At 43.3% G+C, this 14,247-nt stretch overlaps 2 protein-coding genes across 4 annotated transcripts in view; one reads left to right on the plus strand and one right to left on the minus strand.

Annotated features, from left to right (window-relative positions):
• The first annotated feature begins 885 nt into the window (after positions 1-885).
• On the plus strand, positions 886-11,118 carry LOC100195810 (branched chain aminotransferase 1, cytosolic). Of its 2 annotated transcripts, none has more exons than XM_045719460.2 (11): positions 886-992; positions 4,134-4,205; positions 4,695-4,895; positions 5,142-5,252; positions 5,338-5,457; positions 5,824-5,987; positions 6,503-6,645; positions 9,935-10,020; positions 10,199-10,339; positions 10,438-10,512; positions 10,679-11,118. In XM_045719460.2, the coding sequence occupies exons 1-11, from the start codon at positions 933-935 to the stop codon at positions 10,718-10,720; spliced, it is 1,215 nt and encodes a 404-aa protein (XP_045575416.2). In that variant the 5' UTR covers positions 886-932; the 3' UTR covers positions 10,721-11,118.
• Positions 11,119-12,933: 1,815 nt separating this feature from the next.
• Positions 12,934-14,247, minus strand: part of LOC106606925 (interferon-induced 35 kDa protein homolog) — a 6,966-nt gene continuing 5,652 nt past the window's right edge. For both annotated transcript variants that reach the window (XM_014203401.3, XM_014203402.3), the window contains 2 exons: positions 14,152-14,247; positions 12,934-13,727 (listed from right to left, as the gene is read on the minus strand). The exon at positions 14,152-14,247 is cut by the window's right edge and continues 14 nt beyond it. In XM_014203401.3, the coding sequence (XP_014058876.1) occupies positions 13,518-13,727; positions 14,152-14,247 (306 nt within the window). In that variant the 3' untranslated portion in view covers positions 12,934-13,517. The remainder of the gene's footprint in view (positions 13,728-14,151) is intronic.

The following is a 14,247-nucleotide window of genomic DNA, read 5'->3' on the forward strand; positions in this document are numbered from 1 at the left end:
ACTCAGGAGCCCTGAGTATATAGTTCCTGGATGGAAGGAAGCTTGGCTCCAGTGATGTACTGGGCCGTACGCATTACCCTCTGTAGCGCTTTACGGTCAGATGTCGAGCAGTTGCCATACCAGGAGGGGATGCAACCGGTCAGGATGCTCTCAATGGTGCAGCTGTAGAACTTTTTGAGGATCTGGGGACCCATGACAAATCTTTTCATTCTTCTGAGGGGGAAAAGGTGTTGTCGTGCCCTCATCACAATTGTTTTGGTGTGTTTGAACTATGATAGTTTGCTAGTGCTGTGGACACCAAGGAACTTGAAACTCTTGACCCGCTCCACTTCAGTCCTGTCGATGTTAGTGGGGGCCTGTTCGGCCCTCCTTTTCCTCATTGGCTAAAATGGTCCCACCTGATCTCGCCTCCTCCCGCCTATCTTCCATCTTTGAGAACATGCATTTCTATTCTTAGAGCTGCCACTTGACTATCTTGTCAATATAATAGACAATCTTTGTGGACACGGTATTGGACAATGCAAGTGTGCTGAATGCTGATGGACAACATTGGCATGTAAAGAAAACGATAGGGTTCAACATATTATTATTACAAAGATTTAAACAATATTACAGGAGAAATGATGCATTATATAACAAATACACTTCCAAACGATGGTTACGTTGTAGTATTTAAATGCCCATCCCACCGAAAGCACGACGTCCAATCAAATAACAAGATTGCTACAACTCCCCGTTCTTAGACCAATCGTGGCCATCTCCACTCTTGGTCGTTTGAACTTGATTAACCTGTTTATTCGAACTCATCTAACCCTGTCTGTTTTGTCCAACCAGATGGCAGAGATTCGTCACGCCTATGTCATCTTCAACAACACACTGCTGTGCCGACTATTATCATCTTCCATTATAATTTGCTGTATATTTTATTAACAATGAATTCAGTATTCATACCAGCATGTCTTCAGATGACGTCTTTATTATTTCGTGTAAAGGTAAAATAGCCTACTTGAAATTAAATGGAATTTGCAAACCTCTTCTTGCACAATTTACAAATAAAATATATAAGAAATATATATCAGATACGAATTTGGACATGGTTGGTGTTTTATTATTTTAATCTCAAGAACATTGTTGTCATTATGCCAAGGTCCAATACGGAACGCAAATGACCACTGCGTATAGAATTTGCTCCCACACGGACACATTTACCATTCATTAGCTACGTAGCGGCGATGGCAGCTCTGAGGACGGTGAGTCCAAAGATCACTCTCTTATATCGCTATTGTCTGTTTATCTCGATCGTCTCTGTAAATAGTTAACAATGCGGGGCTAATGTGTTGAACAAGTACGAGTTAATGGACCTCCACTATTTACTTGTTTAACTGATGTGCTACTAGCCCCGCGCTGCTTTACCTTAAGTCTATCAGCTGCACAGGCGCAGCTAGCCAAGTAATGTAATGTTAGCTAGCAGTTACTGCTTTTGGTGACGTTATTCATGTTGGCAGTGTCGACATAAAGCCTGCAGTCACAGATTAATAGGCTCAGGGGTGTCTTTGCGCCAGTATTCGGAGCGGGGGTGATAAATAAATGTGTGGCGTAAAAATACGATCTTTCACAGATTTTCATTGTTATGCAAAATAACAATGCAGCAATGAATATTTAGGGTGGATTACATTATTCCGAATCTTTAGCCAGTCAGAAACTACAGATGTAAGCTTTAAAATGTGAAGGGTGTTTTTTACGATAACCAGACAGGCCAAAACATACAGTACCAGTCAAAAGTTTGGACACCTACTCATTCAAAGGTTTACATTTATTTTTACTATTGTAGATTTTCTACATTATAGATTAATAGTGAAGACATCAACTATGAAATAACACACATTATGGAATCATGTAGTAACCTAAAAAGTGTTAAACAGATAAATATATTTGAGATTCTTCAAAGTAGCCTCTCTTTGCCATAATGACAGCTTTGCACATTCTTGGCATTCTCTCAACCAGTTTCATGAGGTAGTCACCTGGAATACATTTCAATTAACAGGTGTGCCTTGTTAAAAGTGAATTTGTGTAATTTCTTTCCTTCTTAAGGCGTTTAAGCCAATCAGTTGTGTTGTGATAAGGTAGGGGTGGTAAACAGAAGATAGCCATATTTGGTAAAAGACCAAATCCATATTATGGCAAGAACAGCTCAAATAAGCAAAGAGAAACAACAGTCCATCATTACTTTAGGACATGAAGGTCAGTCAATCTGGAAAATTTCAAGAACTTTGAAAGTTTCTTCAAGTGCAGTCGCAAAAACCATCAAGTGCTATTATGAAACTGGTACTCATGAGGACCGCCACAGGAAAGGAAGACCCAGTGTTACCTCTGCTGCAGAGGATAAGTTCATTAGAGTTAACTGCACCTCCGATTGCAGCCCAAATAAATGCTTCACAGTTCAAGAAACAGACACATCTCAACATCAACTGTTCAGAGACTGCATGAATCAGGCCTTCGTGGTGGAATTGCTGCAATGAACCAACTACTAAAGGACATCAATAATAAGAAGAGACTTGATGAGACCAAATTTGAGATTTTTGGTTACGACCGCCGTGTCTTTGTGAGACGCAGAGTAGGTGAACAGATGATTGCCGCATGTGTGGTTCCCACCGTGAAGCATGTAGGAGATGTGATGGTGTGGGGGTGCTTTGCTGGTGACACTGTCAGTGATTTATTTAGAATTCAAGGCGCACTTAACCAGCATGGCTACCACAGCATTCTGCAGCGATACGCCATCCCATCTGGTTTGGGCTTAGTCCCACTATCATTTGTTTTTCAACAGGAAATAACCCAAAACAAACCTCCAGCTTGTGTAAGGGCTTCCAATTCATCCCAAAGTTGTTCGATGGGGTTGAGGTCAGGGCTCTGTGCAGGCCAGTCAAGTTCTTCCACACCGATCTCAACAAACCAGTTCTGTATGGACCACACTTTGTCATGCTGAAACAGGAAAGGGCCTTCCCCAAACTGTTGCCACAAAGTTGGAAGCACATAATCGTCTACAATGTCATTGTATGCTGTAGCATTAAGATTTCCCTTCCCTGGAACTAAGAGGCCTAGCCCGAACCATGAAAAACAGCCCCAGACCATTATTCCTCCTCCGCTGTACTTTAAAGTTGGCATTATGCATTGGGGCAGGTAGTGTTCTCCTGGAATTGGCCAAACACAGATTTGTCCGTCGGACTGCTGGTGAAGTGTGATTCATCACACCAGAGAACGCGTTTCCACTGATCCAGAGTCCAATGGCGGCAAGCTTTACACCACTCCAGCCGACGCTTGGCATTGCGCATGGTAATCTTAGGCTTGTGTGTGGCTGCACAGCCATGGAAACCCATTTCATGAAGCTCCTGACGAACAGTTCTTGTGCTGTCGTTACTTCCAGTGGCAGGTTGGACCTCGGTAGTGAGTTTTCCAACCGAGGACAGACGATTTTTACACGCTTCAGCACTCGGCGGTCCCGTTCTGTGAGCTTGTGAGGTCTCCCACTTCGCGGCTGAGCCGTTGTTGCTCCTAGATGTTTCTACTTTACAATAAGAGCACTTACAGTTGACCGGGGAAGCTCTAGCAGGGCAGGAATTTGATGAACTGACTTGTTGGAAAGGTGGCGTCCTATGACGGAGCCACGTTGAAAGTCACTGAGCCCTTCTGTAAGGCCATTCTACTACCAATGTTTGTGTATGGAGGTTGCATGGCTGTGTGCTCGATTTTATACACCTGTCAGCAACGGGTGTGGCTGAAATAGCCAAATCCACTAGTTTTGAAGGGATGTCCACATACTTTTTTTGTGTATTTTATATACACACACACACACACACACACACACACACACACACACACACACACACACACACACTGTTCAGTACCTGCATACACTTATATATATATCTCGTCACGCCAGACACGTGTGGTGCTTTACATCTATCTAGAAGAGGGACAACATTGTCACCTTGGTTGAGAAGGCAAGTTTCCAATGTGGGAGTAGATTGTATTACAAGGCTCTTAGTAGGTTATTTGTCATAATGTGAATTCTGGTAGCCTATATTCTTTTAACTTTACCGGGATTATTAAATGTAATATTTTCTCTTGTTTATTAGGCACTTCATGGACGGTTCATTCAAGCCATCCCCTACTCTGTGGGGTCGTTGCGGTTTGCCAGCTCATTCAAGGTAATATAAAAAGGAGAAGTAATGACCAGACACCTGAGCCAGTTTCCTGAGTCATTGTATTACTCTCTCTTGTCTGAGTCATCACAACCCCCCAACACAGGAGGTTTTTAGGAGCTTGGCATGACTCTAAGGCATGGCTGTTTAACAGAGGCCTGCTGAAGCTTGTTTACAGGCAGAAGTGTCATTTGGCACCAGTCCAGTAGCCTACCTGTCAGCCCAGGGGTCTTTTGATCTAACTTTTTCTTAGTCCACCACGTGACTCTGTACCCTTTCTTCCCTTCTCTCACTTCCTTGTGCTTTGATTATTTAATTCAGTTTAATTGAAGTGCTTAATTGGCTCCCAAGACCACCATTAATTTCCACTCCAAGCATGCCCTTTCATTACAATAAAGAAAATCATTGTGTTCGGCCCTCGCTCTGTTCCTTTCCCCTCCTCGTCTGTCTGTCTGTCCGTCTGTCTCTTCTGCTCCGCCCGTCTTCCTCTCTCAGGCCGCAGACCTCACTATCGAGCGCAACACTGCGGGGAAGCCCAAGCCAGACCCCGCCTCCCTGGTGTTTGGCAAGCAGTTTTCAGACCACATGCTGACCATCTATTGGTCAGAGAAAGAGGGCTGGAAGGTTCCCCAGATCAAGCCCTTTCAGAACCTGTCGCTGCACCCTGCCACCTCTGCCCTGCACTACTCCATAGAGGTGAGAGAAGGAGCCATAGTGCAGACATAGGAGACATTTGGCTATGTTAGCCTCGTAAAACCAGACAGACGTCGCAATAGTTCACATTCTGTTTCAAAAACAAAATGTGAGCGCAGCGGTCAATTTGTCTGACGAGGCTAACACTGTCTTACTGAGACGTCTGTCCTTGATACAAGTCACCTAGCTTATTCTTTCAGAGATGGTTCATTCTGCCAGATGTATGAACAGTATGTCTGTCTCTCTCAGCTGTTTGAGGGCATGAAGGCGTTCAGAGGGGTGGACAACCACATCCGTCTGTTCAGACCCAACCTGAACATGGAGAGGATGCACCGCACAGCTGACCGCAGCTGTCTCCCTGTGAGTCTCTCAGACCTGGTCCTGAAGAACCCACTCAACTGAACCAAGTAGTTACAGGTCCTCTGTCCCTCCCGTCTCTGTGTAGTTGTTTGATAAGGTGGAGCTGTTGGAGTGCATCAGGAAGCTGGTGGAGGTGGACCAGGAGTGGGTCCCCTACTCCCTAGATGCCAGCCTCTACATCAGACCCACCTACATTGGGATTGAGGTGAGCACTGCTCCCCCTCTCACAGACACAGGAGACAGTCTCCATGATTTCACATTTGGTGAGGGGGGCAGGTAGCCTAGTGGTTAGAGCTTTGGGCCAGTAACCAAAACGTTGCTAGATCAAATCCCTGAGCTGACAAGGTAAAAATCTGTTGTTCTGCCCCTGAACAAGGCAGTTAACCCACTGTTCCTCGGCAGTCATTGTAAATAACAACTGGTTCTTAACTGACTTGCCTAGTTAAATAAAAAAATGATCATATCTATTTTTTAACCATCTACACTTAGCCCTAGGTAGTGACATAGCGCTGTCACTGTTTCCTCCAGTAACACCCCTCTCCTTCCTCCCCTCTCCCCCTCCTGGCCTTAGCCTTCCCTGGGTGTGTCGAGGGCCAGCCAAGCCCTACTATTTTGCATCGTGGGTCCTGTAGGGCCCTACTTTACCACAGGGGCCTTCAGCCCAGTCTCTCTGCTGGCAGACCCAAGCTATGTCAGGGCCTGTAGAGGGGGGGTCGGAGCCTACAAGATGGGGGGGTGAGTATCACACTTTAACACACACACTTCCAAGTAGAAGTGACTCAATTTGCGAAAGCAACAATGGGTTGCTTTGTTGCGTTGGAATTTCAAAAAAACGAGATGGTGGTTTCTTAATAGCTTATTAGCTATATAACAACTCTTGTTTAACGTCATGGAATTATCAAGATATGGTCTGACTCTGGGGCCCCAAGTTTACTTCTGAATGGAGACAGCTTGAGGCTTATAATGTAATTGTTTAGCTATTTTAACCATGCACATTCCTCTAGATTACAAAATGTTGGCTGCATGTTAGCTGAACATGAACTTAATGTCCTGTATGTCCTCTGGTAGCCATGTTGCTTTGACCTCTCTCACAAGGTCAGCCCCCCCCCAGCAGGAGGAGCTGTTTATGAGGGTTGTGTGTTTCCAAGGGAGCTGCCTGCTGAAATTAAATATTCCACCATCCCTCCTCTCTCCCATGTCTATTCCTCCCTTTCACTCTTATACTTTGTCTCTCTCCCTCTGTCTGTCAGTAACTATGGGCCGACTATATCAGTGCAGAATGAGGCTATAAAGCAGGGCTGTCAGCAGGTCCTGTGGCTGTATGGAGAGCAGGAGGAGATCACAGAGGTCGGCACTATGAACCTCTTCATCTACTGGACGAATGAGGGAGGAGGTCTGTTTCACTGTCTATAGTCTGTACAGTGCCTTCAGAAAGTATTCACAGCCCTTCACTTTTTCCATATTTTGTTGTGTTACAGCCTGAATTTAAAATGGATTACATTGAGATTTTATCACTGGCCTACACACAATAGGCCAGTGATAATGTCAAAGTAAAATGAATTACAAATTAAAATCTGAAATGTCTTGAGTCAATAAGTATTCAATCCCTGGCAAGCCTACATAAGTTCAAGTCACATAAGTTGCATGGACTCACTCTGTGTGCAATAATAGTAATCAACATGATTTATTAATGACTACCTCATCTCTGTACCCCACACATACAATTATCTGTAAGGTCCTTCAGTTGAGCAGTGAATTTCAAACACAGATTCAACCACAAAGACAAGGGAGGTTTTCCAATGCCTCGCAAAGAAGGGCACCTATTGGTAGATGTGTAAAAATTTAAAAAGCAGACATTGAATATCCCTTTGCGCATGGTGAAGTTAGTAATTACACTTTGGATGGTGTATCAATACACTCAGTCAAACAAAGATGCAGGCGCCCCTCCTAACTCAGTTGCCGGAGAGGAAGGAAACCGCTCCGGGATTTCAACACGAGGCCAATGGTGACTTTAAAACAGTTAGAGTTTAATGTCTGTAATTAGGAGACAACTGAGGATGAATCGACAACTATGTAGTTACTCCACAATACTAACCTAAATGACAGAGTGGAAAGAAGGAAGCCTGTACGAATACAAATATTCTAAAACATTCCTGTTTGCAACAAGGCACTTAAGTAATACAGCAAAATATGTGGCAAAGCAATTAAAAAGTGAATACAAAGTTATGTTTAGGGCAAATACAACACATTACTGAGTACCACTCCATATTTTCAAGCTTAGTGATGGCTGCATCATGTTATGGGTATGCTTGTAATTGTTAAGGACTGGGGATGTTTTCAGGATAAAAAAGACATGGAGCTAAGCACAGGCAAAATCCTAGAGGAAAACCTGGTTGTCTGCTTTCCACCAGACACTGGGAGATGAATTCACCTTTTAGCAGGACAATAACCTACAACACAAGGCCAACTCTACCTAAAAATAAGACTGTGAATGTTTCTGAGTAGCCGAGTTACAGTTTTGACTTAAATCTACTTGAAAATCTATGGCAAGACCTGAAAGTGGTTGTCTAGCAATGATCAATAACCAATTTGACAGAGCTTGAAGAATTTTGAAAAGAATAATGGGCAAATGTTGCACAATCCAGGTGGGGAAAGCTCATAGAGACTGACCCAGAAAGACTCATTTACAGCTGTAATAACTACCAAAGGTGCTTCGACAAAGTAATGACTCGGGTATGTACACATAAATTAGATTTCTGTATTTCATTTTCAATAAATTTGCAAAAATGTGGTTTTCACTTTGTCATTGTGGGGTATTGTGTAGATTGAGAGATTTTTCAAAAATATTTAATCAATTTTGAATTCAAGCTGTAACACAAAAAAATGCAGACTAGGTCAAGGGGTAGGAATACTTTCTGAAGGTACCGTATGTCTGTTTGACTGTCTCTAGTCTGTGTGTCTGTGCTTGTTTGCTTAGTGTCTGACTGGACTGTCAAAATAGGCTGTCAGTGCTTCCCCTGTTGGTTGTTAATGTTTCTGTTCAACTCCCAAACGGTGTATACAGTGGGGGGGGGGGAAAGTATTTGATCCCCTGCTGATTTTGTACGTTTGCCCACTGATAAAGAATGGATCAGTCTATAATTTTAATGGTAGGTTTATTTGAATAGTGAGCGACAGAATAACAACAAAAATAGAGAAAAACGCATGTCAAAAATGTAATAAATTGATTTGCATTTTAATGAGGGAAATAAGTATTTGACCCCCTCTCAATCAGAAAGATTTCTGGCTCTCGGGTGTCTTTTATACAGGTAACGAGCTGAGATTAGGAGCACACTCTTAAAGGGAGTCCTCCTAATCTCAGTTTGTTACCTATAAAAAAGACACCTGTCCACAGAAGCAATCAATCAATCAGATTCCAAACTCTCCACCATGGCCAAGACCAAAGAGCTCTCCAAGGATGTCAGGGACAAGACTGTAGACCTACACAAGGCTGGAATGGGCTACAAGACCATCGCCAAGCAGCTTGGTGAGAAGGTGACAACAGTTGGTGCGATTATTCGCAAATGGAAGAAACACAAAAGAACTGTCAATATCCCTCGGCCTGGGGCTCCATGCAAGATCTCACCTCGTGGGGTTGCAATGATCATGAGAACGGTGAGGAATCAGCCCAGAACTACACAGGAGGATCTTGTCAATGATCTCAAGGCAGCTGGGACCATAGTCACCAAGAAAACAATTGGTAACACACTACGCCGTGAAGGACTGTAGTCCTGCTGCGCCCGCAAGGTCCCCCTGCTCAAGAATACATATACATGCCCGTCTGAAGTTTGCCAATGAACATCTGAATGATTCAGAGGACAACTGGGAGAAAGTGTTGTGGTCAGATGAGACCAAAATGGAGCTCTTTGGCATCAACTCAACTCGCCGTGTTTGGAGGAGGAGGAATGCTGCCTATGACCCCAAGAACACCATCTCCACCGTCAAACATGGAGGAGGAAACATTATGCTTTGGGGGTGTTTTTCTGCTAAGGGGACAGGACAACTTCACCACATCATTTGACGGGGCCATGTACTGTCAAATCTTGGGTGAGAACCTCCTTCCCTCAGCCAGGGCATTGAAAATGGCTCGTGGATGGGTATTCCAGCATGACAATGACCCAAAACACACGGCCAAGGCAACAAAGGAGTGGCTCAAGAAGAAGCACATTAAGGTCCTGGAGTGGCCTAGCCAGTCTCCAGACCTTAATCCCATAGAAAATCTGTTGAGGGAGCTCAAGGTTCGAGTTGCCAAACGTCAGCCTCGAAACCTTAATGACTTGGAGAAGATCTGTAAAGAGGAGTGGGACAAAATCCCTCCTGAGATGTGTGCAAACCTGGTGGCCAACTACAAGAAACGTCTGACCTCAGTACTTGGTGGCAATCACAAAGTCATGTTTGCAGAGGGGTCAAATACTTATTTCCCTCATCAAAATGCAAATCATTTTATAACATTTTTGACATGCGTTTTTCTGGATTTTTTGGTTGTTATTCTGTCTCTCACTGATCAAATAAACCTACCATTAAAATTATAGACTGATCATTTCTTTGTAAGTGGGCAAACGTACAAAATCAGCAGGGGATCAAATACTTTTTCCCCCCACTGTAGATGATGTATGTGAGTAAGAGTACCTGTTTGTATGCAGAGAGAGAGTTGCTGACTCCTCCTCTAGATGGCATCATTCTCCCAGGAGTCACCAGACAGTCTCTGCTGGACCTGGCCAGAGAATGGGTAAGTAGGGGAGGAAGAGGGAGGCTATAATGGGAAAAGATCAGTTATTTGAGAACGGATAGAGAGAATTTAAGACCAGTGTAATCCATTGACATAGAAGACAGGAGATGGTTAGCAGAATTATTTTATTGGAATTACAGTGATGCACAGTCATACGGACTTGTTTTGTTTCCTTCAGGGAGAGTTCAAAGTGACAGAGCGCACAATGGGCATGAAGGAGCTGCTCGGTGCTCTGGACTCAGGCAAGATTACGGAGGTGTTTGGTGCTGGGACGGCCTGTGTCGTCTGTCCCGTCGGCAGCCTGCTCTACAAAGGGAAGGTAACCACAAGTCTTGGTGTATTTACATTTTTCTGAAACCCTTTTGTTTTGCCCTCAAACAAAATGCTCCAGATTATATTCTCTCTCCCCTCCCTCAGACCTACCAAATTCCTACAATGCAGAATGGTCCAGACCTGGCCAAGAGGTTCCACAAAGAGCTGACAGACATGCAGGTAAGCAGGTCTGCCCTAATGCTTGCTTTGACCCTTTAAACAGAGTACTTCCCTCCGATATTAATTTCAACTAAATACATTTTGTCTGCTCTAAGCAACAAAATAAAGATGATGCTCTTTTTTTTGTTTCCACTCTTCACTTCTCCTGGCGCCATCCACTCCTCAGTATGGCCGGAAACAGAGTGAATGGGCACCACTGGTCGTTTAATTGGCAGTTTGCACATGCCAATCATATCGCGACCAGTCCCCCGCTCCATCTTCAAGACCAGCAGCTTCAGCACAACCTTTAATGCACTCCTTCTGATAGGCTGGCTGACCGGCAGAGATGAACAGGTCACGTCTGTTACTCTTGGTGATTCTGCGGGGACTTGTAAAGGGATAGGGTTAGTCTGTCATTCAAATGTTGCAACTTGCATGGAATACCGACAGTTACACAATACTGTATAAGTAATGCTGCGAAACGGCCGCAGCTTCGGTTCAACCAACCTAGTCTTGTCTGTATTAGGAACAAAGTCTTTTTCCTATTCAGTCCTTTATCATGCTGTAGCACAGGTGACAGAAGAAATCGTCCTCCAAGCTTTTTAATAAACACTACATGAGATCGTCTATAGGGTTGTCCATGCTATTAGGCACAACTGATGTATTGTTGTAATAGTTTAAATATGTAATACCCACAACTATTGTAGGGGATTACTGGTAAGTTATATTGCTCATTTGCAATATAGGATTAACTTTTTACAGGTACTTAATAGGAACAATTGAGTCTGTTAGACATTTTCACTGGATGACATCATAAGGAATGTGTTGACTGTACTGTTATTGTTAAGTGACTGTAGGAACACATCAGATCAAAACCACATCACAGGATTTGTTACTTTCTAAATGTCACTATATAACTTGAGGAAGTACAATATGATTTCAACAACAAAAAGTATTTTTTGAAGATATATATATCTATCAGGCCAGGAATACAAATGGTTATACATACCATATTGACACCAGAGGTGCTTTTCAACAATCTCCTAGAAATGAGTTTACACTGACCTTAGTTTGATGTGTGTGTCACTGAGCAGAAGAAAGTCAGTCAAGTGATCGTGTGTGTCTTTCTGGATTGGACAGATACCACTAAGAAAGTGATGTTGAAAAGATTGAGATTAAAATTGACCTCTCTAAGTGAACTCAAGCATGCACAAAGAGGTTAGCTATAGCTACATGATATACTTAAGCAATAAGGCCTGAGTGGGTGAGGTATATGGCCAATATACCATGGCTAAGGGCTGTTCATATGCGGAGTGCCTGGATTCAGCCCTTAGTCGTGATATATTGGCCATATACCAGAAACCCCCGTGGTGTCTTATTAAGCAATAAGGCACGAGGGAGTGTGGTATATGGACAATATACATTTTACATTTTAGTCATTTAGCAGACGCGCTTATCCAGAGCGACTTACAGTAGTGAGTAAATATTATATATTTTTTTGTACTGGCCCCCCGTGGGAATCGAACCCACAATCCTGGCGTTGCACACACCATGCTGGCGTTGCAAACACCATGCTCTACCAACTGAGCCACAGGGAAGGCTGAGCAGAAGTAACGGCTAAGGGCTGTTCTTAGGCCTAAGCCGTGGAATATGGGCCATATACCACAAACCCGAGGTGCCTTATTGCTATCATAAACTGGTTACCAACTTAAATAGAGCAGTAAAAATACATGTTTTGTCATACCCGTGGTATACGGTCTGATATACCACGTCTGTCAGCCAACCCGTGGTATACGGTCTGATTTATTGCTATTATAAACTGGTTACCAATGTAATTACAGCAGTAAAACTAGTCATACGTCTGTTACCACAGCTGTCAGCCAACCAGTTTATAATGTAGACTTCAGAGTACGAGAGAGACCACGTTCAATAGATGTTATAGACTGTCTGACTTCTCCACTAGGTTGTGTGTAATCATTATGTAAACTTAAGGTAACAATGAGTAGTTATTTTTTGTCTGTGGGTTTTTCTTGTCGATTGGAACAACCATCTTCCCAATTATTAACTGTATATCCAGGTTTATGTCCTCACCCTGCTTCTTTCCTTTCTATTCATGTATTTGACTCTTTCATATCACTTGGTTCTCTCCATTCCTCCCCAAGTGCCTGACCGGGTGTGTGGACTGTCGTTGTCCTGTGGATCTAACTTGTTTTTAGTGGTTGCACTAGGCTATCCTGCTAGATCTTTGTGTTTTTGTTGTTTGACATTGTTACTAGATTTTTTACAATAAACTCCATCTGTGTTCCATTGTCTGACTGTGTGTGGTTTTGCTGGAACTATTTGTACTGCTTGATGCTCATGCACTTTACTGGATTAAAACTTAAATCTCCCATTGTCAGTGTAGTGCCTTCTCAGTAATAATGAACGAACCACACACCATCGTAATGTCTGACTTGGGTCATTGGACAGACTTTATTACAATCACTGATTCTACCGTACAGGATTGCAATTTCAATACTAAGAATGACAGAAAACTATAGAATAGCACGATTATAGAACACTAAATAGTGACACCTTTAGAATACACATTCCTTCTAAACGTTAACTTAAAGATATCTAAATTAGTCTTGTCAAGCATCATTTACATTTCTTTGGCAACTTAATTTTGTTCTGAATATTTTTTCTTCACTAAAAACATTTCACCCAAAATGATCTGCATACATAATCAGAAATTCTATATATAAATAGATGGTTCTACCAAATTCTGTTTAGAAACAGGAAAAGACCATCTCAGACATTATATAAACTCAGTCAAAAGCTTTGGCGCAGTGCCAACCCCTAAGAATAGCATTTGGTTGAAAGAGGTATGTCCTCAATTGCAATCTATCAGAACATGCTGATAGCAGGCCAGGATTAGATCCCCAGGCTGGATTTAACTGATCCTGTACTGAGATGGGATAGATGAGTGGCAATAGAAAGGTGTCTGTTGAGTTCACTAGGGGGAGTGCTATCAGTGCCTGGCCCTCTCACTGGCTCTGGTCTTCAGTGGGACAGTCCTCCTCGAACAGGGCCAGGGTGTGCTGCCCCAGGGGGTTGTAGAGGAAGGCGTCCACCTCTCCCCCACCGTTACTGGTCTTCTGGAAGTGGATCTCCAGCAGGTCCTGCAGGTTCTCCTGCTCCATGACGGCAGGGATGCCAGTCAGCAGCACAGTACGCCCACACGCTGACAGCCGTGTCTGGTAGAGGGCGAGGGGTCAGATTGGAGGATATCGCCTTACTGCAGACAGCTTCTAGACACTACTGGTTGGACTAGCTTGTCTGTAAGTCCCAAACAATGAGTTGAGCACCTATTATCTAGTGTATTGAGTTTTTCCAGGTGAGGTTATGTGGAAACCAACATGTAAGCATGTACATTACTTTAGCTTAACCCTGGAATTTTAATTGTATGACAATCCCATTGTAGCTGTAACTTTTAACCAAATTTCAATGGGCACACAACCACAGACTGATACTGTACGGTTTATAACATTGCTCTCTGAATTGATGATTTCACTAGGCATAAAGGTATTTCTGCTGATAGTGTAGCTTGCTTATTTTATAGCCTGGTTATCATGGAGTTAAAGGGATAAACTCACGGCCATGAACATGAAATCTGCTTACCTGGAAACTTGTGATCTCTCCGTTCAGAAATGGAGTCACCTTCACACTGTGCTTCCTCCCCTTCTCAAACTCCACATCGTGGTACTGCTTGTCAGT

This window comes from Salmo salar, chromosome 06 (genome assembly GCF_965601325.2).
Source record: "Salmo salar chromosome 06, fSalSal1, whole genome shotgun sequence".
Taxonomy (NCBI): domain Eukaryota; kingdom Metazoa; phylum Chordata; class Actinopteri; order Salmoniformes; family Salmonidae; genus Salmo; species Salmo salar.

Coding starts and splice junctions, on each gene's coding strand:
- LOC100195810 (XM_045719460.2), top strand. CDS start 933: ATGAATTCAGTATTCATACCAGCATGTCTTCAGATGACGTCTTTATTA. Junction 4,896..5,141: donor CCCTGCACTACTCCATAGAG/GTGAGAGAAGGA, acceptor TGTCTCTCTCAG/CTGTTTGAGGGCATGAAGGC. Junction 10,340..10,437: donor GCCTGCTCTACAAAGGGAAG/GTAACCACAAGT, acceptor CCCCTCCCTCAG/ACCTACCAAATTCCTACAAT.